Here is a 26,867-nt window from a genome sequence, read left to right as displayed (position 1 = left end):
GAAGTCCTTGTTGTCGGTGCCTAGCGGCTCGTCCATTAAGGACCCCATGGATCGGCTCATTGAGAGTTTGGCGCGATCAGTTTTTGAGGCATCAGGGTCGGTGCTCTCCCCCTCGTTCACGGCGATGTGGGTAGCCAAGGCCATGATGTCATGGTCAGAATCTTTGAATAACGCCTTGCAGGATGGGGATTACCTGCGGAGGTGTCTGAGGTCGCAAGTCAGATTGCTATGGCTGGAGACTACTTAATGCTTCTTTGGATGCGGCTAATTGTGCGGCATTTGCAGCCGCCAACGTGGTAGCCATTAGGAGGGCCCTCTGGTTGAGAACTTGGCGAGCCGATTCAATTTCCAAGAAGTCCTTGACTTCCTTGCCCTATCAGGGAGGCCGCCTGTTCGGGGAGAAGTTGGATCAGCTCATCTCCGACGCGACAGGAGGGAAAAGCAGCTTCCTCCCGCAGCAAAAGGCGAAACAGCCTTTTCGCCAGGTCCCGACACGTTTTCGAGCCTTTCGCAACACCGGATAGTTGGCAGCAGCCAGTTCGGCCGGCCCACCTCACTCCAACCAGGATAGGGAGCGACAGGTCGCATATAGACCCATTCCGGTGGGAAGGATGCGCACTCGCCAGCCCAGGACGAGAGGAGCCAAGGCTCAAAGACCCTCAGCCAAATGACTCGGAGCCTTTGGTAGGCGACATCAGCAGGGTGGGCGGCCGCCTGCTCTTTTTTCACCATATCTGGGCCGAGGTAGCACACGACTTATGGGTGGTGGAACTGGTGACTTCAGGGTACAAAATAGAGTTTATCAGGTACCCTCCAACACTGTTTTTTCTCTCCCAACTTCCCAAGGTGAAGTCCCGGGCAAAGGCGCTGCTAGGGGCCATCAATTCACTCCAAAACAACGGAGTCATTGTTCCCGTGCCAGAGCACGAAAAAGCTCAGGGTTTTTATTCCAATCTGTTCGCGGTTCCCAAAAAGGACGGGACAGTCAGACCGGTTTTGGACCTGAAGCTCCTAAACAGGTTCATCAGAGTCAAACATTTCAGGATGGAATCTCTCCGTTCTATCAGCCATGGAGCAGGGAGAATACTTAGCCTCGATCGACATCCAGGATGCCTACCTGCACGTTCTCATTTTTCTTCCGCATCAAAAGTTTTTTCGGTTCGCCATCAATGGTCGACACTTTCAATTCGCAGCACTCCCATTCGGGATAGCCACCGCACCCAGAGTGTTCACAAAGGTAATGGCAGTCGTGATGGCCGTCTTACACTCGCGGGGCATAGTCGTCTTGCCATACTTAGACGACCTCTTGGTGAAGGGTCCCTCATTTTGGGCATGCAAGGAAATGGTTGGTTGGTCAACAGTAAGAAATCATCTCTGGTCCCAGCTCGGAGGATTGCTTTTCTAGGAATGATCTTCGATACCTCCCAAGGGTTGGTAATTCTCCCTCAAAACAAAGCCCTAGCGCTCCGGCAAGGAGTCCAGAAGCTTCAGCAGCCGGTCCCTCACACCATTCGCTTTGGGATGAGGATACTAGGGAAGATGGTGGCAGCAATGGAAGCGATTCCATTTACCCAATTTCATCTTCGACCCCTACAGCACGCTCTCGTCAGCATGGGACAAGAACCCGTTCACCCTCGATCAGCGGTGCCGGCTATCCTCTCAAGTCAGGCAATCACTAGAGTGGTGGACGACCAGATCCTCCCTTCTTCAGGGAAAACTGTTTCCCCCAGACCACTGGCTAGTGGTCACAACCGACGCCAGTCTCGGCTGGGGAGCAGTTTTTCGCCACCACACGGCCCAGGGCCAGTGGTCGCAACAGGAAGTTTGTCTCCCTATCAACTTGTTGAAGATACGAGTGATCTGGCAGGCGCTACAGCATTTTCAGCACCTCCTAGCAGGACAGCCCGTTCGGATACAGTCAGACAACGCCATGGCGGTGGCTTATGTAAATCATCAAGGGGGCACGCGCAGCAGGGCCACCATGCTCGAGATAGCACATGTGCTTCATTGGGCCGAGAAGAACCGGTCCGTAATATCGGCAGTCTACATCCCAGGTATAGAAAATTGGGCAGCGGACTTCCTCAGCCGACAAGAGGTCGTGGCTGGGGAATGGGCCCTGCACCCCGAGGTCTTCCAGAAAATTTGCCAACGGTGGGGAATACCGGATGTGGATCTGATGGCGTCCAGAATCAACACCAAGGTGCCTGTGTTCGTCGCTCGGTCACAGGACCCATGAGCGTTCAGGGTGGATGCGTTGGTCCTACCATGGAACCAGTTTCGCTTTCCATATCTGTTTCCCCCGTTGCCGTTGCTTCCGAGGGTTGTCAGGAAGATCAAAACAGAGGGGGTCCCAGCAATTCTGCTGGCACCAGACTGGCCCCGACGGGCGTAGCACGCAGATCTTGTGCGACTGCTCACCGACGTCCCATGGCGACTGCCAGAGCACCCAGATCTACTGCACCAGGGACCGATCTTCCACCCGAACTCAGGAGCCCTGTGTTTGACGGCATGGCCATTGAATCTTGGATTCTAACGCAAGCAGGGTTCGAGCGTGAGGTGGTCGCTATAATGGTTAGCGCCAGGAAACCGACCTCGGTGAAAATCTACCACCACACCTGGAAAATTTTCTTCACTTGGTGTCGAGATCGGGGTTGTTCGCCCCTGACATTCTCTATTCCCAACATCTTGGCCTTTCTTCAATCAGGTCTAGACTCGGGGCTGGCCCCGAGCTCTCTTAAGAGACAGATATCGGCATTGTCTGTCCTTTTCCAGCGGATGATTGCTACTAATATGCAGGTGAGGACTTTCATCCAGGGAGTGTCTCATTTAGTACCTCCCTTTAAGGCGCCAATTGGCACCTGGGACCTTAACCTGGTCCTGAGTGTCCTGCAAGAAGCTCCTTTTGAGCCGCTACAGGATATTTCTTTATCATTCCTCTCTTGGAAAGTGGTATTTTTGGTAGCCATTACCTCCGTGAGACGAGTGTCTGAGTTGGCGGCTCTGTCTTGCCGAGCACCTTTTCTCGCTTTCCACAAGGATAAGGTGGTGCTTAGACCAGCTCCCCCCTTTCTACCGAAGGTGGTGTCCTCTTTTCACATCAATGAGGATATTGTCTTGCCCTCATTCTGTCACCGGTGCATCGCGTGGAGAAAGCTCTTCACACCTTAGACCTGGTGAGAGCACTCAGGAGGTACATGTCGCGGACGGCACCTTTTCGCCAGACGGATACCCTGTTTGTGCTCCCTGAGGGGCACAGGAGGGGACTCGCGGCCTTAAAAGTGACCATAGCCAGATGGATCAGTTTAACTATTCAGGAGGCCTATCGCATCAGAGGGGCGCCAGTTCCATCAGGTATCAAAGCGCACTCTACTCGGGCAATGGGCGCCTCTTGGGCGCTTCGGCATCAGGCTTCGGTGGAACAGGTATGCAAGGCAGCGACCTGGTCCAGCCTGCACACATTTACTAAACATTACAGTATCCTACTCAGGCCTCAGCGGATGTGAGCCTGGGTAGAAGGATTCTCCATGCAGCAGTGGTGCACCTTTGAACAAAGAGGTGCATGCAGCTTAGATCGGTGAGTTAATCTCCCACCCAGGGACTGCTTTAGGACGTCCCACAGTACTTGTGTCCCCCAATGAGACGAAGGAGAAACATGGATTTTTGTGAGTACTCACCGTAAAATCCTTTTCTCCGAGACACTCATTGGGGGACACAGCACCCACCCTGTTAGCCAAGTTGGCTCTAGTTTATTCAATTAATGTGTATTTCGTTGGTGAATGTCAGGGTGGTTTTCTCTTTGCCAGACATATTGTTTTCTGCATTAAGACTGATTGTTATTGTTCTACTGCTTTTGCACTAAACTGGCTTCCGCCCGTTATCAGGGCGAGGGTGTATACGGCGGGGGAGGAGCTAACCTTGTGTTGTTTGCCTAGTGCCAGCCTCCAGATGGCGGTAGCATACACCCACAGTACCTGTGTCCCCCAATGAGCGTCTCGGAGAAAAGGATTTTACGGTGAGTACTCAAAAAAATCCATGTTTCTCCCACATATGAGGTATCAGCGTACTCAGGACAAATTGGACAACAACTTTTGGGGTCCAATTTCTCCTGTTACCCTTGGGAAAATAAAAAAAAATGGGGACTAAAAGATCATGTTTGTGGAAAAAATACGATTTTTTTATTTTCACGCCCGGGCATTATAATCTTCTGTGAAGCACTGGGGGGTTCAAAGTGCTCACCACACATCTAGATAAATTCCTTGGGGGGTCTAGTTTCCAAAATGGTGTCATTTGTGGGGGGTTTCCACTGTTTTGGTACATCAGGGGCTTTCCAAACGCGACATGGTGTCCGATCTCCATTCCAGCCAAAAAAGTCAAAATGGCGCTGCTTTCCGTCTGAGCTCTGCCATGCGCCCAAATAGTCATTTACACCCACATGTGGGGTATCGGCGTACTCAGGACAAAATGCACAATAACTTTTAGGGTCCTGTTACCTTTGGGAAAATAAAAATTGTGGGTGAAAAGATCATTTTTGTGGAAAAAATATGATTTTTTAATTGTACCACTTTACGTGTTAAACTTCTGTGAAGCCCTTGTGGGTTCAAAGTTCTCACCACATATCTAGATAAGTTCCTTGGGGGGTCTAGTTTCCAAAATGGGGTCACTTGTGGGGGGTTTCCACTGTTTAGGTACATCAGGGGCTCTCCAAACGTGACATGACGTCCGATCTGAATTCCAGCCAATTTTGCATTGAAAAAGTCAAACGGCGCTCCTTCCCTTCTGAGCTCTGCCATGCACCAAAACATGGGTTCCCCCCACATATCAGGTATCGGCGTACTCAGGACAAATTGCACAATAATTTTTGCAGTACAATTTCTCCTGTTACCCTTGGTAAAATAAAAAAAATTGAACCTGAAGTATTTTTTTTGTGAAAAAAGGTTAAATGTTCATTTTTTTTTTTTTTTTTTTTAAATATTCAAAAAATTCCTGTGAAGCACCTGAAGGGTTAATAAACTTCTTGAATGTGGTTTTGAGCACCTTAAGGGGTGCAGTTTTTAGAATGGTGTCACCTTTGGGTATTTTCTATCATATAGACCCCTCAAAGTGGCTTCAAATGTGATGTGGTCCGTAAAAATAAAATGGTGTTGCCAAAATGAGAAATCGCTGGTCAACTTTTAACCCTTATAACTTCCTAACAAAAAAAAAATTTTGGTTCCAAAATTGTGCTGATGTAAAGTAAACATGTGGGAAATGTTACTTATTAAGTTTTTTGTGTGCTGTATCTCTGTGATTTAAGGGCATAAAAATTCAAAGTTGGAAAACTGCGAAATTTTCGCCAAATTTCTGTTTTTTCCCACAAATAAACACAATTTATTTGAATGAAATTTTACCACTAACATGAAGTACAATATGTCACGAGAAAACAATATCAGAATCACCAAGATCCATGGAAGCGTTCCAGAGTTATTACCTCATAAAGGGACAGTGGTCAGAATTGTAAAAATTGGCCCGGGAGTTAACGTGCAAACCACCCTTGGTAGTGAAGGGGTTAAAATCATTGTTTTACCTCACAGAAAACAGCTGCCTCCGTGTTCCCATGCTGTAATGTATGTATACTCTCTATTGCTTCCTCCCCTGCCCAGGAGCTGTGGTATGATCAAACCATGTCCCTGTACGGTCAGACACAGCCATTGCACAGCACACAGCAGGGGAGGCACGTGTATAAGATTATCTCAGCACAGGAACATTTTATTTTGACACCTCCAAAAGGTATTATTATTCCATGATGTATTAATTAAAATGTAGTTAGTTCATGGGAAACCCCCTTTAAGGACAGTTGTTACAATGCAGCTTAAGCCGTAGCTAGTTCTATTGTGTTATATCAGATGGGAATCATTACCGGCATGTTAGCATTTGTACGTAGCCTTGTACAACACGTACAAACTTCTATAAAGTGTATATTTCAGTATTTTATTGGTGTTGTTGCAGAGTTCCTGTGTCTAATCTTGTGGATAGCTGGGCTTCTTTTCTTGCTCTTCTGAAAGAGTCCATCCAGCTGAACATTCCAGCTCCAGGGCAATTCCTGATACTTGGGTAATACATTTATTACTATATGACCACTTCTTTGTTCCAAAGATGAGATAACCATATAAATGCCATTGAAAAAGGACTGTGCTTTATCATAATTTTCTAATGTAGCTCATAGTTGGAGGTTAGAACAGATATAGATGAATTAAAACGTGACCACTGCAGTCAATCACTGGTCACAGTGATGTCTCATCATAGCCATTGATTAGCTGCAGGCATCTACACGTCCTGTGATGCAAAGTCAACCGGATAGCATTGTAGAAAAAAGATACCACTACTAGAAAACACGACTTTTTGATGTTTATATGAATCAGTATTATTGACCTATTTTTTTTTTTTTTATTCACTTGGTATTTTAGGGTTTTGAATGAGTTTATTATGAAAAACCCCACTTTAGATAACAAGAAAGACCAGAGGGATCTTCAGGTAATGAAGAACAGTTAAAATGGTTTGAAACTTTCTGAATCTTATTTTGTAGGGAAAAAATAAATTAGTTCTTTTATCGTTTATCTCCTTCCAAAATCTGAAAATAATTGAGTTGACTGAAAGCTCGATGAGATTCTGAAGAATAAAGCTGGAATTCAGAAATGGCTAGTTATAGGTCATTATACATTTATCTGAGATAAGCGGAAAAAATTCTGTGACCACAAAAGTATTCTGTGGTCACCAAATGAGAGCTGTGAATGGCCTCCTACCTGCCCGGTTCCCCAGGACCTGCTTCTCATTTGTAGACCGGGTGCAATGGGATGCTGTGAGATTTCGGCAGATTGTGAACTAGGTACAAAGTAACACATTCTTCTGACTACAAGGCACACTTTTCAAGAGGATAGCATCTTACTAAAAATTAGGTGCTACTTAAGGCCCCGTCACACACTAGCGAGATCGCTGATTTTGTGACGCCACGGCGATCTTGCCAGTGAGATCGCTGTGTGTGACGGGGATCAGCGACCGGCCCCCCTGCCAGGTATCGCTGATCATGCTCGATCGGCCTGGGCCATTTTTTGATCGCTGGTCTCCCGCTGGCCAGCACGCATCGAGAGACCAGCGATCAGCAACGCTGGTTTCTAATGTAATCATCGGGTATCCAGGAGCCGCGGCTCTTGGATACCCGCTGTTTACCTTGGAAACCGCCGTACACGCTGATGTGGCTGGGCGTATGCAAATGTGCGTATGTGGCTGGGCGTATGCAAATCACATACTTGACCACCCGCTCCCGTCACCAGAAGATCCAGACAGCTCACAAGTCTAGAGTGACTGCTTACTTGTACCCAAAGGCTGGACAACCCCCTTAAATCATCATAAAGCGATCACTGAGACAACTGTCTGTCTCTCTCTCTGCCGACAATGATCTGTGTGATCAGTGCTGAGCAGGAGAAACAGGGCTATAAGGTACACACATGATGCAATCCTTGATTGGCCAGATTTATGTGTAATCATGAACAGCACGGTAAATCAGTACAGCACAGTATGGTATATAATGCCATGTATTTTTTGGTTCTGCCCCCTAATATACTGTGCATTAGATCAGTAGGTACGAATCCCTACTTGCTTTAATCTAAAGAGTTAAAAGATTACCCCAATATTCTACAATAGACCACCAAGAAATGCAGCATAACTATAGACCTCGAACATTAGTAACATTAAACACTCCGCATCTTTACATCTCCAGGATACTTATAATTACCATGAAATATGAGATTAGTGAACCTGCTGCCATGTAATCCTCAATATTCATGAGTTTTTTATAGCCCCGTCCCCGCCACTGATTGGCAGCTTTTTTCTGTGTACCCTGTGTGTAGGCAGAAAGTTGGAGGGGTTTTACAGTGTTCTGGCAGATCTGCAGCAAATAAAGCTGTGATTTTATCAAAACTGCAGCATGCAGCCCCAGTAAGTGATACATCACTGGAATCAGGGTCTCTATCCCTATATCATGATGCTCTCAGATTGTGTAGCAAAACCTAGTGATAGATTCCCTTTAAGAGCTGAGTTGATGTGTAGTGTGCAGTTTGAATAGTAGCTTTATTATCAGTCGCTCATGGTGCCCTTCCTGATTTTCCTTTAGGATGTTACTCATAAAATTGTAGATGCTATTGGCGCAGTTGCTGGATCATCATTAGAGCAAACAACCTGGTTAAGAAGAAACCTTGAAGTGAAACCTTCACCTAAGATAACTGTAGATGGGCCGACTCTGGAATCTGATGTAGAAGGTATGGTTTATCTTAAGTAGAGGTGACCTTAAGACTTAGCGGGAGAAGAAATGATCTGCTGTAATGTGCGTGAGGTTTCCATAAAAGTATGGGAATTTGGAGACTGGGATATGTCACCAACAAAAATAACACAAGCAGATATTCACATTGGGGATATTTGTATGGAGCTGTGCAGTGTCTGGAGAACCACTTTATAGGGCTTTTCATTAGCCCACCTTAAAGGAATTGTCCATTTTCAGGGATTTTTTTTCCTTTCACTTTAATTGCATGTATTTGGAGCTAAAAATAATTTTTGCAATTGACCTCTATTACACATTTTGCATTGTTTGCCTTCTATAACCTCAATATTGCACTGTCTATGGCTTGCTGCAGAATGCGTTAACGGAGAATCTGTCAGTGAGTTCATTCTTGTTTTTTAAAAGGTTTTATTGTATTGTATTATAAAAGCATGGATAATTAATAGAATTATATGGCTAACAAAAAAAAGTTTGTCATTCTACAAATCTGAAAGTAAAGAGTTAAATCTCTACCTCCACAACAAATTATTATAGCGCCATTTATTCCATGGCGCTTTACATGTGAGGAGGGATGTACATAATAAATACAAGTACAGTAATTTTAAACAATACAAGTCACGACAGGTACAGGAGGAGAGAAGATCCAGCCCGTGAGGGCTCACAATCTACAGGGGATGGATGAGGATACAGTAGGCGAGGGTAGAGCTGGTCGTCCAGTGGTTTAGTCGATCGGTGGTTACTGTAGGTTGTAGGATTGTCGGAAGAGGTGCGATATGTTGTGGTTGAGAGTTCCAGAGTAGGGGTGATGTGCAGGAGAAATCTTGTATGTGTGAGGATCAGAGGTTGCGTGCAGGTTAAGTTCCTGGAGACTAGGTCACAGATGTATGGAGGACTCAGGTTGTGGATGGCTTTGTATGTCTTGGTTAGGATTTTGAACTGGAGTCTGGGGAGCCAGTGAAGGGATTGACAGAGGAGAGAGGCCTGGGAATAGCGGGGATTTAAGTAGATTAGTCGGGCAGCAGAGTTTAGAATACATTGGAGGGGTGCGAGAGTGTTCGAGGGGAGGCCACAGAGCAGGAGGTTGCAGTAGTCAAGGTGGGAGATGATGAGGGCATGGACTAGGGTTTTTGCAGATTCTTAGTTGGGGAGTGTACGGATGCAGGAAATATTTTTGAGTTGAAGTCAGCGGTAAGTGGAAAGCGCTTGGATATGTGGTTTGAAGGAGAGATCAGAGTCAAGCATAACCCAGAGGCAGCGAGCTTGTGGGACTGGGGAGAGTGAGCCGCCATTTACTTTAATGGATAGGTCCCCGGGGGGGGGGGGGGTCTGTTTTTGTCCATATTAAGTTTCAGAAATCTAGCAGAGAAGAAGGATGAAATAGACAGACTTTGAGGGATTCTGGTTAGTAGGGTGGTGATATCTGGTCCAGAGATGTAGATCTGTGTGGTCATCAGCATACAGGTGATTCTGAAAGCCGTGAGATTCTATGAGCTGTCCGAGGCCGAAGGTGTAAATAGGGAAGAGCAGGGGCTCTAGGACTGAACCTTGCAGGACTCCGATAGATAAGGGGCGCTGTGAGGAGGTGATATGCGAGTCAGAGACGCTGAATGGTCCTGTCTGTTAGGTATGATGAGATCCAGGAAAGGGCCAAGTTTGGGATGAGCACAGTCTGATTAGTTTGTAACTATTTGTACCTACTTTATCTTTTTCTGACCTCTCAGCTGATTTATAACCACATCAAAAGCTGAATAATGTGTCAGCCAGCAGACTGTAAAAGCCAAAACGGACAATATTTTTACTGAAACCCCATTGCAGTTTAGATTTTTAACCCAAAATGCATACGTTTAGCTTAAAAATATATATTGTCCCAAAAGCATAATATAATGTGTCAGAAAGATGTGCGACTTGTGTGCTCATACTAAGACTAAGTTCACATTTGCGGTTGAGTCCGCAGCGTATCGTCCGCAAACGCATGCATGTGATTGCGGACGATAGGCAAATGCTATTTCCTGGCAAATTTTGAATTTACACAAGCCACGCCCAATGGGCGTGTCTTTATGTAAATTCTTGCATACGCGAAGCGTAGGCACGTCGTTGCGTACGCTTGCGTTATCATAGCCAGTGATGCGTTTTTTTTACGCACGTCATCGCAATCATCCGCATGCGGATGACTGCTGATATTTGACGCTGCAAAAATTGCAACACGATGCATTCGCCACGCCCCGCTGCATACCGCGAAATGACACAACCGTATGCAAACGCACCAGAATGTATACAAACACATGTCCCTACGTACCGCATGTTAAAGATAGGTATGCCGATGTAAGTGCATCAAACACTGCAGACTCAACCGCAAATGTAAAGCCGGCCTAAAAAGTACTACCTAATATTGCGTTTTCATAGGGAGTATTAGGATTATTAATGCCATGTATAAGGACAGACTTTTTACCATGCTCCTCCTCTTCCGTAGATATTCTGTCTCCGGCTATAGAGATCTCACATATCACCCCTTCGGTGTACAGCGTACATGCCCTCACCTTACTAGCGGAGGTAAGAGGTCACCTGTAAGTCCCATTATTACAGTATCATGTACATAACTTGGGCTTATTCTTGGCTTTGTATGCTTACCAGGTTCTTGCTCATTTACTCGACATGGTGTTCTACAGCGATGAAAAGGAGAAGGTCATCCCGTTACTCGTCAATATAATGCATTATGTGGTGCCCTATTTACGGAACCACAGGTAACAGTAGTCGTCATTTTTGTCTTTTTGTTTAAGGCATTATTTTCCATTTTTTAACACAATAAAAATAATAATTATTACGTACCTGTTGCAATTGTTGGGGTATGTGGACACGTTGCAGATTAGTCTGTGGAATTTTCTCCTTTGCCTCATTGGGGGACACAGATACTGTGGGTGTATGCTTCTTCCGCTAGGAGGCTAACACTAAGTGAAAAAAAGGTTAGCTCCTCCTCACATACCTGCGCTCAGGCTGAAGAGGATCATCGGTGAGGAGAGGGTCTGGGAGGGCTCCTGCGAATATCTCAGGGTTGGAGCCCCCAGCCGGCGGAAGCCACCGGCCATGCAAGGCTGAGGGTGGCTGGATCCGTCAGGCGCAGTTAGTGGCGCCATGTTTTTTGTGTACCCCCGGTCGGGTAGGGGAAAGTGAGCCGCGTGTCACTTATGGCGCCCCGCACTGGGCTGCGGCGAAGAAATTTAGGCCCCGGCTTTTGAGCCGCAGAGCGGAAGCACAGCCCCTAGAGCGGTTTTACATACTGGCTCACTCCCACAGGTGGTGGCGCGCGATTTGAAGGAAGCAGCCAGAACGGGGGGGGGGCGCAGGACTGGGGTAAGTGCTGCCTGAGAGGCCACGCTACAGGGAAAATGAGGTGCTACCTCCTCCCCACATCCCCAGCAGCGGACAGATACAGTATGTCCGAAAAGGCAAAGACACACACGTTCTTTTACGCTGCATGCATCTCTTGTCGAGCTGCGTTTCCGCGGGCGCAGAGCAAGCGATTATGCGAAGCCTGCGACTCCGAACGCGCTCAGGAGCCCTCCCCTGCGACCGTGACCAATGTGTCAAATCCCCCAGAGTGGGCCAGATCACTGTCACAGTCCATGGCGTCATTTACGAGAGCAATAGAGTCCCTTCAAGCCCCAGATAGGGGCAGGGACGATGGTTCGCTGGCCTTAGAGGGAACTTCCACCTCACAAAAGCCTCCAGCCTCTCACTCCAGGCTGACCCGGAAAAAACGAATCCGCACGGTGTCGCCCAGTCCATCTGCTTCTCGCTCCCCGTCACCAGTGGTTGATAGCGAGCAGACCTCAGATTGCGTCAATCAGAGCCTGGGGATTGAGGATGATCCCGCAGCGGCTAAGGGGCATAAAGTGGCATTTAAGCGAGTGAAGCACCCGCACAGAATTTTTTCCTCTCACCCGGAGTTTGAGGACATAGTGCAGCGGCACAGAGAACGTCCAGACAGGCGTTTTCTCGGGTCAAAAGGCACTCGAAACAAGGTATCCGGTTGCTCCGGACCTCCGTAAAAGATGGATGGAATCCCCGATGGTGGATCCTCCAGTTTCGCGCCTAGCCACTAAGACCCTGCTATCCGTCCCTAGTGTTTCCTCGATTAAGGATCCCATATATCGCCTTATAGAGAGCTTAGCTCGCTCAGTATATGAGGAGTCAGGGTCAGCACTCGCTCCCTCGTTCGCAGCAACTTGGGTAGCCAAGGCTATGATATCATGGTCAGAAACATTAAACAAGGTCACGTAGGAGCAAGATCTACCTGCAGAGATTTTGGAGGTCGCAGGTCAGATGGCGATCCCCGGAGACTATGTAATCAATGCGTCTTTGGGTGCGGCCAATTGTTCGGCACTTGATGCCGCTAATGCAATTTCGATCAGAAGAGCCCTATGGTTAAGGACATGGCGAGCCGATTCTTCCTCTAAGAAGTCTTTGACTTCCCTGCCTAATCAGTGCGGCCGCCTATTTGGGGAGAAGTTGGATCAACTTATTTCTGACTCCACAGGAGGGAAGAGCAGGTTTCTCCCTCAACAGAGGGTAAAACCGCATTTTCGTCACCCGTTTCAGGCACGTTTTCGGGCCTTTCGCAACACCGGGTGGACTACAGCGGCCAATTCCTCCGCCTCAGGCTGCCCCAACCATGATAGGGAGCGGCAGGTCTCATATAGAGCCAACCCATTGGGGAGATTGCGTACTCAGCAGCCCAGGTCGAGGGGATCCAGATCCCAAAGATCGTTGGCCAAATGACTCGAGGCCTTTACCAGACGACACCGGCAAGGTGGGCGGCCGCCTACTCTGGTTTTTCCACGTCTGGTCCAATGTCCCTCACGACGCATGGGTAAAGGAATTGGTGGCCTCAGGTTACAAAATAGAATTTGTCAGATACCCGCCAGGACGGTTTTTTCTTTCCCGGCTTACCAGAGTGGATGCCCAGGCAAGGGCTCTATTGGGAGCTATCAAATCGCTCCAGCACAACGGAGTCATTGTTCCAGGGCCGGAACACAAAAAAAATCAGGGGTTCTATTCCAACCTTTTTGCGGTTCCCAAAAAGGACAGGTCTGTCAGGCCTGTTTTGGACCTGAAGCTTCTGAACAAATTCATCAGGATCAGTCATTTCCGGATCGAGTCTCTCCAGTCAGTCATATCGGCCATGGAGCAGGGAGAATACTTGGCCTCAATAGATATTCTGGACGCATATCTGTATATTCCCATTTTTCCTCCTCATCAGAGGTTTCTACGCTTCGCCATCAGCAATCTACATTTTCAGTTCGTAGCACTACCCTTCGGGCTAGCCACAGCTCCCAGAGTGTTCACAAAGGTTATGGCAGTTGTCATGGCCATACTGCATTCTCGAGGCATAGTCGTCTTGCCTTATCTGGACGACCTCTTGGTCAAAGGCCCTTCCTTGCGGGCATGCAAGGAAAATGTCAACATCACGCTAGATACTCTTGCTCGCTTAGGGTGGTTGGTCAATACGAAGAAGTCATCCCTTGTGCCAGCTCAAAAGATCTCCTTCCTAGGAATGATTCTCGACACTCGCCGAGGGTTGGTAATTCTCCCTCAGGAAAAGGTGCTAGCGCTCCGGCAGGGAGTCCGGACACTTCGGCAACCAGTCCCTCATACCATCCGATCCGGGATGAGGAGTCTAGGGAAAATGGTGGCAGCAATGGAAGCGGTACCGTTCGCCCAGTTCCATCTTCGCCCCCTGCAGCACTCCCTTTTGTCAGCTTGGGACAAGAATCCCTTCACCCTCGATCGGCAGTGCCGACTGTCCTTTCAGGTCAGGCAGTCTCTCGGATGGTGGTTAACCGGTTCCTCTCTGAACTAGGGGAAACCTTTCCCCCAAAACCATTGGTTGGTGATGACAACCGACGCCAGTCTCCTCGGCTGGGGAGCGGTGTTTCGCCACCACACGACCCAGGGATGGTGGTCGCCACAGGCGGCACGCCTCCCGATCAACTTACTGGAGATACGAGCAATTCAGCTTGCGCTGCAAAAGTGTCTTCACTTTCTAGCAGGCCGCCCTGTCCGGATTCAGTCGGACAACGCCACGGCGGTGGCTTACCTAAATCACCAAGGGGGCACCCGCAGCATAGCAACCATGCGCGAGGTGGGGCACGTTCTGCAGTGGGTCGAAGCAAACCACTCGGTGATTTCGGCTGTCCACATCCTGGGCGTGGAAAATTGGGCGGAAGACTTTCTCAGTCGGCAGGGTCTTACGTCCGGAGAGTGGTCTCAACATCCCAAAGTCTTCCGGCAGATTTGTCAGCTGTGGGGAACTCCGGATGTGGACCTGATGGCATCCAGGGTGAACGCCAAGGTGCCCACATATGTCGCTCGGGCCAGGGACCCGCAGGCAATCGCTGTGGCGCATTGGTTCTGCCATGGAACTAGTTTTGCCTCCCATATCTATGTCCCCCGCTGCCACTACTTCCGAGGGTCATCAAGAAGATCAAGACGGAAGGGGTCCCGGCGATTCTGCTGGACCCAGACTGGCCCCGTCGAGCGTGGTACGCAGATCCAATGCAGCTGCTCGCTGACGTTCCTTGTCGCCTGCCAGAGCGCCCAGATCTACTTTCTCAAGGGCCAATGTGCCACCCGAACTCAGGGGCCCTGTGTTTGATGGCATGGCCGTTGAATCTTGGATTCTAGCCCAGGCAGGGTTCGGGAGCAAGGTGGTTGCTACAATGATTAGCGCCCGGAAGCCTGCTTCAGCACGAAATTACCACCACACCTGGAAGGTGTTCTTTGCTTGGTGTCGAGGCCGCGGTGTTTCTCCTCTGAGATTCTCGATCCCCAACATCTAGACTTTTCTGCAGTCGGGCCTAGGCTCAGGCTTAGTCCCAATTTCCCTCAGGAGACAAATATCGGCCTTATCCGTCCTGTTCCAGCGCAGAATTGCTACCAATCTGCAGGTGAAGACTTTCATCCAGGGAGTCTCCCACTTGGTACCTCCCTATAAGGCGCCTATAGATGCTTGGGACCTTAACCTGGTCTAAAGTGTTCTGCAGGAAGCTCCATTTGAACCGCTTCAGGATATCTCCTTGAGGTACCTTTCCTGGAAAGTGGTGGTCTTAGTGGCCATCACTTCTATCTGGCGGGTTTCAGAACTGGCAGCCCTATCTTGCCAAGCCCCGTTCCTCACTTTCCATAGGGATAAAGTGATGCTCAGACCAGCCCCTCCTTTTCTGCCGAAAGTCATGTCCTCTTTTCACATTAATGAAGATGTTGTCTTGCCTTCATTTTGTCCAGCATCGGTGCATCGTTTGGAAAAGGCTCTTCACACGTTAGACCTGGTAAGAGCCCTCAGGAGGTACGTGTCAAGGACGGCTCCCTTTCCTCAGACGGACACGCTATTCATGCTCCCCGAAGGGCGCAGGAAGGGACTCGCTGCCTCAAAATCGACCATAGCCAGATGGATTCGTTTGACTATTCAGGAGTCCTGCCGCATTAGAGGCACGCCAATTCCAGCAGGGATCAGAGCGCTCTCTACTCGGGCAGTGGGCGCCTCTTGGGCGCTTCGGCACCAGGCTTCGACGGAACATGTTTGCAAGGCAGCAACCTGGTCCAGCCTGCACACATTTGCCAAAACATTATAATATCCATGCTCAGGCCTCGACGGATGCGAGCCTGGGTAGAAGGATTCTCCTAGCAGCGGTGGCGCACCTTTAAGCAAGAGGTGCATGTAGCTTGGATCGGTGAGTCAATCTCCCACCCAGGGACTGCTTTAGGACGTCCCACAATATCTTGTGTCCCCCAATGAGGCGAAGGAGAAACATGGATTTTTGTGATAATTCACCGTAAAATCCTTTTCTCCGAGACGCTCATTGGGGGACACGGCACCCACCCTATTAGCCAGTTGGCTCTTGTTTTGTTTAAATTTAAATGCATTTACTAATTTGATATAAGGGTGGTGTTTTGGACATGTTGTACCTGTATTAAGGCTGATTTTGTTGTCGTCCTACTGCTTTGGCACCAAACTGATTTCCGCCCGCAATAGGGGCGAGGCTGTATACGGCAAAGGAGGAGCTAACCTCTTTTTTCACTTAGTGTCAGCCTCCTAGCGGCAGAAGCATACACCCACAGTATCTGTGTCTCCCAATGAGCGTCTCGGAGAAAAGGATTTTACGGTGAGTTATCACAAAAATCCATGTTTCTGCACAAAATCCGCATCTTTTGGCAGGAAACGCAGCTGAAAACACTTGCGGATTTCATGCGGAATTGATGTGGATTTACTACGGATTGTAATGCGTTCTTGGTGTGCAGATTTGTGAATTTTCTCCCTTGTGCTTCTGGAGGAGAGAGAGAGAGAGACATGAGTATAATAACATAACTTACTTATGACTTCAGATAAATATTATTGTCTTTTTTTTTTTTAATTTTTCCCACCTGTTATGCCTTTATTTTACTCACTTTTATATTAATTCCACAGCGCTGTACGTACATTATAATCACTGTCCCCATTAGGGCTCACAGTCTACATTCCCTATCAGTATGTCTTTAACCCCTTCACTACCAAGGGTGGTTTGCGCGTTAACTCCCGGGCCAATTTTTACAATTCTGCCCACTGTCCCTTTATGAGGTAATAACTCTGAAACGCTTCCATGGATCCCGGTGATTCTGACATTGTTTTCTCATGACATATTGTACTTCATGTTAGTGGTAAAATTTCATTCAAATAACTTGCGTTTATTTGTGAAAAAAATGGAAATTTGGCGAAAATTTTTAAAATTTTGCAATTTTCCAACTTTGAATTTTTATGCCCTTAAACACAGATACAGCACAAAAAAACTTGATAAGTAACATTTCCCACATGTTTACTTTACATCAGCACAATTTTGGAACCAAAATTTTTTTTTGTTAGGAAGTTATAAGGGTTAAAACATTGACCAGCGATTTCTCATTTTTGCAACACCATTTTATTTTTATGGACCACATCACATTTGAAGCCACGTTGAGGGGTCTATATGATAGAAAATACCCAAAAGTGACACCATTCTCAAAACTGCACCCCTTAAGGTGCTCAAAACCACATTCAAGAAGTTTATTAACCCTTTAGGTGCGTCACAGGAATTTTTTGAATATTTAAAAAAAAATGAACATTTAACTTTTTTCACCAAAAAAAATACTTCAGGTTCAATTTTTTTTTATTTTACCAAGGGTAACAGGAGAAATTGGACTGCAAAAGTTATTGTGCAATTTGTCCTGAGTACGCTGATACCTGATATGTGGGGGGAAACCACTGTTTCGGCACATGGCAGAGCTCAGAAGGGAAGGAGCGCAGTTTGACTTTCAATGCAAAATTGGCTGGAATTCAGATCGGACGCCATGTCGCGTTTGGAGAGCCCCTGATGTACCTAAACAGTGGAAACCCCCCACAAGTGACCCCATTTTGGAAACTAGACCCCCCAAGGAACTTATCTAGATATGTGGTGAGAACTTTCAACCCACAAAGACTTCACAGAAGTCTATAACGTACAGCGGTACAATTAAAAAATCATATTTTTTCCACAAAAATCTTTTCACCCCCAATTTTTATTTTCCCAAGGGTAACAGGACCCTAAAAGTTATTGTGCCATTTGTCCTGAGTACGCTGATACCCCACATGTGGGGGTAAACCACTATTTGGGCGCATGGCAGAGCTCGGAAGGGAAGCAGCGCCACTTGACTTTTTGGCTGGAATTGAGATCGGACACCATGTCGCATTTGGAAGCCCCTGATTTACCAAAATAGTGGAAACCCCCCACAAATTACACCATTTTGGAAACTAGACCCCCCCCCCCCCAAGTAACTTATCTAGATGTGTGGTGAGAACTTTGAACCCCCAAGGCCTTCACAGAAGTTTATAATGCCTGGGCATGAATATAAAAAAATCGTATTTTTTCCACAAACATGATCAATTAGTCCCCAAATTTTTTTATTTTCCCAAGGGTACAAGGAGAAATTGGACCCCAAAAGTTGTTGTCCAATTTGTCCGGAGTATGCTGATACCTCATATGTGGGAGAAAACTACTGTATGGGCACACGTCGGGGCTCGGAAGGGAAGTAGTGACGTTTTGGAATGCAGACTTTGATGGAATGGTCTGCCGGTGTCATGTGCGTTTGGAGAGCCCCTGATGTACCTAAACTATTGAAACTCCCCACAAGTGACCCCATTTTGGAAACTAGACCCCCCACGGAACTTATCTAGATGTGTGGTGAGCACTTTGAACCGAAAAAAGTTGATTCAGCTCACCCTTATAGTGATGTCCACACCGCACATGAGTAGTTCTATCCGAGCAAGGAAGCGTCTCTTCTTGACGTCAGGTACTTGTGAAAAAAGAAGGCATCCAGCTCCGGAGATAAAATCCAAAATCTTTATTGAAACAAATTAAAAGGTAATAAGCTGCTTGATAACCAGTGTATACTGGAGAAAGGAATGTCCTAGATAACTGGACGCGTTTCGAACACGTGTAGTGCTCTTAGTCCTCAGTTTCCTTCTTTTTTCACAAGCACTTTGAACCCCCAAGTGATTCACAGAAGTTTATAACGCCCGGGCGTGAAAATAAAAAAATCATTTTTTTCCACAGAAATGATATTTTTGCCCCCAATTTTTTATTTTCCTAAGGGTAACAGGAGAAATTGGACCCCAAAAGTTGTTTTGCAATTTGTCCTGAGTAGGCTGATACCCTATATGTGGGGGTAAAACACTGTTTGGGCACATGGCAGAGCTTGGAAGAGAAGGAGCACCATTTGACTTTTTCAACGCAGATTTGGCCGGAATTGAGATCCGACACCATGTTGCATTTGGAGAGCACCTGATGTTCCCCAACATACCCCTAACCCTAATCTCAGCCCTAATTCTAGCCCTAACCCTAGGCCTAACCCTAATGGGAAAATGGAAATAAATATATTTTCTTTTAATTTTATTATTTTTCCCTAACTAAGGGGGTGATAAAGGGGGGTTTGATTTACTATATATCGGTTTTTATGTTTGGCAGCTGTCACACGCTAAAAGACGCTTTTTATTGTAAAAATAGTTTTTGCATCACCACATATTGAGAGCTATAATTTTTCCGTATTTAGACCCACAGAGTCATGTGAGGTCTTATTTTTTGCGGGACGAGTTAACGTTTTTATTGGTGTCATTTTCGGGCACGTGACATTTTTTGATCGCTTTTTATTCCGATTTTTGGGACGCAGAATGAACAAAAACCAGCGTTTCATGAATTTCTTTTGGGGGGTGCGTTTACACTGTTGCTGCGTGCGGTGAAATTGATAAAGCAGTTTTATTCTTCAGGTTAGTACGGTTACATCGATACCTCATTTATGTCATTTTTTTATGTTTTGGCGCTTTTATGCAATGAAAACTATTTTATTTTTGCATCGCTTTTTTCTGCGAGCTATAACTTTTTTATTTTTCGCTGATGACGCTGTATGGTGGCTCATTTTCAGCGGTACCATGGATATTTATATGCGTCTTTTTGATCGCGCGTTATTGCACTTTTTGTACGGCGGTATGATAATAAATCATTATTTTTTGCTTCGTTTTTTAGTTCTAATTTTTAAGGGGTTCGCTAAAGGGGTTAACTAATGGGACAGTTTTACAGGGCAGGTCGTTACGGACGCGGCAATACCAAATATGTGTACTTCCATTGATTTGGGTTTTTTTTATTTAAAAAAAAATGAATTTATTTGGGAATATTTTTTTTTTCTAATTTATTTAGCGATTGTTTTTTTTAATTATTTTGACACTTTTTTTTTTAACTTTTTATTCGGTTGTCCCAGGGGGGACATCACTGTCCTGTGACAGATCGCTGATCTGTCACATCACAGATCACTGTGACAGATCAGCAATCTGTCACAGGCAGTGCACAGGCTTCCTCCTTGCCTGCGCTTTGCAGGCACTGAGGAAGTCAGCTCCCTACAGGCCCCCGAAGGTCCCCGTTGCCATCTTGGATCCGGGGACCTGTAGGGAAAGAGCCCCACGCAGCAGCGCTGCACATTGCGCTGCTGTGGGGGGCTCAGGGAAGCACGGAGGGAGCCCCCTCCCTGCCGATGCTTCCCTTTAACCCCCGGTACACCGCGATCGTGTTCGATCGCAGTGTGCAAGGGGTTAACGTGTCGGGGCGGTCTGTGGCCGCCCCTGACACATTGTGCCGGGTGTCAGCTGTGATAATCAGCTGACACCCGGCCGCGATCAGCGGCGCTCACCACGTGAGCGCCGCTGATCTCACTAGACGTACTATTCCGTCCATGGGACTTAGGTCCCAGGTCACATGGACGGAATAGTACGTCCAATGTAGGTAAGGGGTTAAGGGTAAGTTCACAAAGGGTGTTTTTGCTGCTTTTTTTTTCTGCAGTAAAACCTGGTTTGGCAGGAAAGCAGCTGCGGCAAAAATGCAGGTTTTGGTGCATTTTTTTGGTGCGGATTTGGTGCATTTTTTGTGTTTTTGTCCATGCTAATCTCCATGACTTTTTCTGCAGAAAAAACACTGCAAATAATGATACCTACGTTTTTGCTGCATTTTTGCAACACCCATTCAAGCCAATGGGTGAAAAACGCTGAAAAAACAAAGAGCATGTCCCTTCTTTCAATGTCCAAAAAAAGCAGCAAAACACAAAATCTTGATGACACAAAAAATCAATGTGCCGTATATACTCGTGTATAAGCCAAGATTTTCAGCCCATTTTTGGGGCTGAAAGTCCCCCTCTCGGCTTATACACGAGTCATATACAGGGGGGGATCGGCGGGGGTGTTCGAGATCATACTCACCCCCTCCTGGCTCGTCTCTGTAACCCCCCCTGCTTGTTCCATGTTCTCGGCACCCCTGCTCTTCCTGCTTCAGCGGTCACGTGGTACCGCTCATTAAAGTCATGAATATGAACATGTACATGAGTTTAATGAGCGGTACCACGTGACCGCTGAAGCAGGAAGAGCAGCGCCGCCGAGAACATGGAATAAGCAGGGGGGCTGCAGAGACGAGCGCCAGGTGGGGGTGAGTATGAACGGGGGGAGCCATATTCACCTGTCCCCTGTTCCACCGCTGCTCTGCTGTCTTGCTTCCTCTGCAGTGACATTCAGGTCAGAGGGCGCAATGACGTAGTTAGTATGCGCCCTCTGCCTGAACAATCACTACAGAGCCGGCAACGCTAAATGAGCAGCGGCCCGCGACGGAGGTGAGTATACAGTTTTTTGTTTTTTTGTAACGGAGGCAGCAGCAGCAACATGTTGGGGCCACTCACTGTGCAGCATTATCTGGGGCCACTCACTGTGCAGCATTATCTGGGGCCACTCACTGTGCAGCATTATCTGGGGCCACTCACTGTGCAGCTTTAACTGGGGCCACTCAATGTGCAGCATTATCTGGGGCCACTCACTGTGCAGCATTATCTGGGGCCACTCACTGTGCAGCATAACTGGGGCCACTCACTGTGCAGCTTTAACTGGGGCCACTCACTGTGCAGCATTATCTGGGGCCACTCACTGTGCAGCATTATCTGGGGCCACTCACTGTGCAGCATTATCTGGGGCCACTCACTGTGCAGCATTATCTGGGGCCACTCACTGTGCAGCATTATCTGGGGCCACTCACTGTGCAGCTTTAACTGGGGCCACTCACTGTGCAGCATTATCTGGGGCCACTCACTGTGCAGCATTATCTGGGGCCACTCACTGTGCAGCATAACTGGGGCCACTCACTGTGCAGCTTTAACTGGGGCCACTCACTGTGCAGCATTATCTGGGGCCACTCACTGTGCAGCATTATCTGGGGCCACTCACTGTGCAGCATTATCTGGGGCCACTCACTGTGCAGCATTATCTGGGGCCACTCACTGTGCAGCATTATCTGGGGCCACTCACTGTGCAGTATAACTGGGGCCACTCACTGTGCAGCATTATCTGGGGCCACTCACTGTGCAGCATTATCTGGGGCCATTCACTGTGCAGCATTATCTGGGGCCACTCACTGTGCAGTATAACTGGGGCCACTCACTGTGCACCCTAGGCTTATACGCGAGTCAATAAGTTTTTCCAGTTTTTTGTGACAAAATTAGGGGGGTCGGCTTATACTCGAGTCGGCTTATATACAAGTATGTACGGGTACATGCATGAGATTTCTGAAGTCTCATAGGCTTTGCTGGTACTGTAAAAAGCAGTTGAAAATTAGCATAAAAAAAACGCAGCAAAAACACCCAGTGTGAACATACCCTAAAGTGTAGGAGGAAACCCAAACACAGGGAGAACATACAAACTCCTTGCAGATGTTGTCCTTGATGGGATTTGAACCCAGGACCCCAGCGCTGCACAGTGACAGTGCTAACCACTGAGCCACCATGTATTTCCACTCTTAATTTCAATGTATATAAACCAGCCAGTGGTTTTCCATGTAACCAATGAAGCTCATGTTTGGCAATGCTGTAGTGTAAGCTGTGTTTTCTCCTTTGCAGTGCTCATAATGCTCCCAGCTATCGAGCCTGTGTGCAGCTGCTGAGCAGTCTCAGTGGTTACCAGTACACCAGACGCACATGGAAGAAGGAAGCGTTTGATCTCTTCATGGATCACAACTTCTTCCAGATGGATGGCTCCTGTGTTAGTCAGTAAGACCCAGCTCTCCTCCTGAGAATGTGCTTGTGACAATCACATTATTGTGTGTATATGTATGCGTGTTTGTGTATATAATAATATGTTAAACAACTGTTTTATTGATCTATGAGGAGATCTTTATACATACACAATTGTATGCAATCCTCTATTTTGAATTTCTCTGTGTTTGGCTGGTTATTTAATGTCCTGTTTGGTTACTGTTTCTAGACTACTCCAGAAGTTAATCCTGATGGTTACTCTTTCTAGACTACTCCAGAAGTTAATCCTGATATGCGAGAATAACCAATTTTTCCCCTTGTTCTACAGCTGGAGGGCCATCATGGACCATCTGATGACACATGACAAAACCACATTCCGTGACCTAATGAGTAAGTTTTCCTTTTTTTGAACTTTTTTTTTTTTTCACTTTCAAAACCCCCATCCATAATCAGTAAGTCAGTCAAACTCGCCGACTGTGGCAGATGGGGACTAACCAAGGGGTAATGTGGATAGGAAAGTCAGGAGGGCTGTCAGCACCTAAGAGATTTCATTCCCCTGTAACCCCTAGTTTACCTGCACATTCTGAATTGTAATGTTCGTCATGTGTCTGTGGGAGATTAGTGTAATGTTCATGTCGTTGTGCTCTCTCTCAGCTAGAGTAGCTGTCGCTCAGAGCAGTTCTCTCAGTCTCTTCACTAACCGTGACGCGGAGCTGGAGCAGAGGGCCATGCTTTTGAAGAGACTGGCCTTTGCCATCTTCAGTAGTGAGATTGACCAATACCAGAAATTCCTACCTGATATACAAGGTGAGTCGGCAATGTTATCCACTGAGCATCATAAAATAAGGCATTATAATGCAGAACAGAGGACTAGATGAAATGCAAAGATCCTTTGTCAATGAGCTAGCCTCCTCTCCTACACAAGTCTATGGGAGATATGGAAACGACCTTGTATGCTTATATGTACAGTCATTGAAACATAAAGCACTTCCCCTTACGTGAACCTGTGTTGTGTCTCTGCTTTTTAGAAAGGTTAGTAGAGAGCCTGCGGTTGCCACAAGTGCCCACTCTACATTCCCAGGTGTTCCTGTTTTTCCGAGTGCTGCTCTTAAGAATGTCCCCCCAACACCTCACCTCATTGTGGCCAACCATGATCACTGAGCTGGTGAGTGCTTCGTGCTTTTCTCATGTGTACATTACTCTTGGTTTGTTCGTTCATTATACAAATTAAGTAGCTATCAAGTGAGATTTCACATAGTGACGCTAGTTCTGTGTCTTACCAGGTACAAGTATGTCTGTTAATGGAGCAGGAGCTTACAGCGGATGAAGATATCACCAGGTAGGCTCTGTCTTCAGAGAGTAGCAGACATTTCCTGTATACATCCCTTCTTAACACAGGAGATTACCCAAACCTTAGTACATTGAAAACAGGATGTCCTAACTAGCACCTCTGATTTATCCGCAACTGTGCACGTCTCCTCTTATTCCCCAACACGCTCATGTCGTCCTTCCAGTGGTGCACATCACACATACACACATGAATTATCCTTACCAGAACCTATAATCTTTGCTCTGTGCCACATTTCTTCCACCAATGGCAAGTTCCTGTCTATCACACTATTCCCCATCACTTACTCTAGGGTACAAGACCTTTCGTGTCCCCTACTCTTTCTGGATTTTCTCAATGCATCTCACTTTCTTCAACCTTCATTTTGGCTATAGATATACAGATGATCGCTAACATTTTCTGATGTCTGGCAACTGACTTGCTGAGATGTAGCAGCTCAACATTAATTTCTCAATTCACTACAAATCACCATGTAGCCCTAGTCTTAAAGTCGGTATTCCCACAAATGATATCTTGCCTCATTGTTTAGAAATTTAAAAAGCAGTAAAATATGTAATCTATATATTTTAGCAAATTTAAACTGTTATTACACACATTTTTTATCTACACATATACATCTATATCTAAATATAGATCATTTGGGATCATTGTGTTGCTGAAATGTTCACCCCCATTTCATCTTCAACATCCTGGTAGATGGCAGATTTTTATCAAGCATGTCTCTCTACATTTATCCATTCATCTTTCCTTCAGTTATATAACTTTTGCCAGTGCCATATGCTGAAAAACAGCCCCACACCATGATGTTCCCACCTCCAAACTTCACTGTTAAGGCCCCGTCACACTAAACGATGTCCCAACGATCCGACATGATGGGATCGCTGGGACATCATTAGGCTGATCGCTGGTGAGCTGTCACAAAGACAGCCCCAGCGATCAGGACCAGCGACGCTGGCTTCTAATGTAAACGTCGGGTATCCAGGAGCCGCGCGACTCCTGGATACCCGACGTTTACCTTGGAACCAGCGTGTACGCCGGTTTCCAAGGTAAACAGCGGGTATCCAGGAGCCGTGGCTCCTGGATACCCGACATTTACATTAGCAACCAGCGTCGCTGATCTCTCGCTGCCAGACGCAGCGATGCGCGCTTGGCAGCGGGAGACCAGCGATCGAAAAACGGCCCTGGCCGCTCGAGCACCATCAGCGATAACTGGCAGGGGGGGCCGGTCGCTGATCCCCGTCACACACAGTGATCTCGCTGGCGTGTCACAAAATCAGCGATCTCGCTAGTGAGATCGCTTAGTGTGATGGGGCCATTAGTATGGTGTTTTTGGAGTGATATGCAGTGGCTTTTGTCCTCCAAACTTGGTGTATATTATGGCACCCAAAGAGCTCAATTTTGGTCTAACCCAACCAGACTATATTCTCGCAGTATTTCACAGGCTTGTCTAAACGTTGTTGAGCAAACTATAAACGTGCTTGAACATGCTTTTTGTTCAGCAATGGAGTCTTGTGTAGTGAACGTGCATAGAGGCCATGAAGTTGGAATGCATTAATTATAGTTTTTTGGGGAAAGATGTCAATAAGCTACGTCCTGCTCTAGTTATGATTTTCATAGGTCCTGCAAGTGCAGATTTGTTGCAGCCAACCACGGCATCGCTATACTATGCAAGGCTCTTGGAGTAAGACTACATTTACATAAATGTATTGTGTGGTTCATGTACGCCTGCAATGGACCCTTGACGAACAGTCACCTAGGCATACTTTAAACCTTTCTTTCAGGTCTGGAAACCCATGGATGGGCTGGGTATTGTGGTCTATACATAGCTTAACCCCTTAACACCCAATGGCATGCAGAGTCTGTCATTGGGTGCCTTCCCCATGTGCCTTTTCCAGCACAGGACTGCTGATAACGATCCACTCGTGGCTGTCAATCTCTGACAGCGGCATTTAGCATGCACGCGCTGGAAGCACATCGCAAACCACGCCCATCAGTGCCCGTGTCACATGACCCAGGGTTGCTGATGGGTTGGCATGACGACACGGGGTCTGCAGCAGACCCCTGTGGTGGTCATAACCTGATTGCTATAAGCTCCGCCCAGCGGACGCTGCTCATAGCAAGGGAGCATTTTTGCTAAAGCCCTGCTCTTTGTAACACAAGTGATCTGATGATCGCAGCTTCTAGTCTCCCATTTGCCCCATTCAAAGTAAAACATACACATATTTGGTATCGCTGCGTTCAGAATCGCCAGATCTATCCATATATAAAAAGAATTAATCCAATCGGTAAATGGCGTAATGAGAAAAAAATCAAAACACCAGAATTGTTTTTTTGGTCGCCACAACATTGCATTAAAATGCAATAATGAGTGACAAAAATGTCTTATCTACTCCAAAATGGTATCAATGAAAACATCGGCTTTATTTATTTTTTTTTTACAAACTTTGAAAAAGAAATCCACCACTTAAATAAAAAAGAACCTAGACATGTTTGGTGTCTGTGAACTCGTAATGACCTGGGGAATCATTATGGCAGGTCAGTTTTAGCATTTAGTGAACATGGTACAAAAAAACCGACAACTGTGGAATAGCACTCTTTTTGCAATTTCACCGCACT

At 46.8% G+C, this 26,867-nt stretch overlaps 1 protein-coding gene across 3 annotated transcripts in view; it reads left to right on the top strand.

The window, feature by feature from the left end:
* Positions 1 to 26,867, top strand: part of DOP1A (DOP1 leucine zipper like protein A) — a 120,468-nt gene that overhangs the window by 91,024 nt on the left and 2,577 nt on the right. For all 3 annotated transcript variants that reach the window (XM_073589669.1, XM_073589670.1, XM_073589667.1), the window contains 10 exons: positions 5,986 to 6,090; positions 6,444 to 6,510; positions 8,147 to 8,291; positions 10,779 to 10,858; positions 10,940 to 11,049; positions 22,769 to 22,918; positions 23,232 to 23,293; positions 23,558 to 23,710; positions 23,932 to 24,068; positions 24,187 to 24,242. In XM_073589669.1, the coding sequence (XP_073445770.1) occupies positions 5,986 to 6,090; positions 6,444 to 6,510; positions 8,147 to 8,291; positions 10,779 to 10,858; positions 10,940 to 11,049; positions 22,769 to 22,918; positions 23,232 to 23,293; positions 23,558 to 23,710; positions 23,932 to 24,068; positions 24,187 to 24,242 (1,065 nt within the window). The remainder of the gene's footprint in view (positions 1 to 5,985; positions 6,091 to 6,443; positions 6,511 to 8,146; positions 8,292 to 10,778; positions 10,859 to 10,939; positions 11,050 to 22,768; positions 22,919 to 23,231; positions 23,294 to 23,557; positions 23,711 to 23,931; positions 24,069 to 24,186; positions 24,243 to 26,867) is intronic.

Source organism: Dendrobates tinctorius, unplaced genomic scaffold (genome assembly GCF_039654945.1).
Source record: "Dendrobates tinctorius isolate UK_male_01 unplaced genomic scaffold, ASM3965494v1 ptg000111l, whole genome shotgun sequence".
Taxonomy (NCBI): Eukaryota; Metazoa; Chordata; class Amphibia; order Anura; family Dendrobatidae; genus Dendrobates; species Dendrobates tinctorius.
The sequence above is the reverse complement of the archived record's forward strand: the minus strand, read 5'-3'. Positions and strand labels throughout refer to the sequence as shown.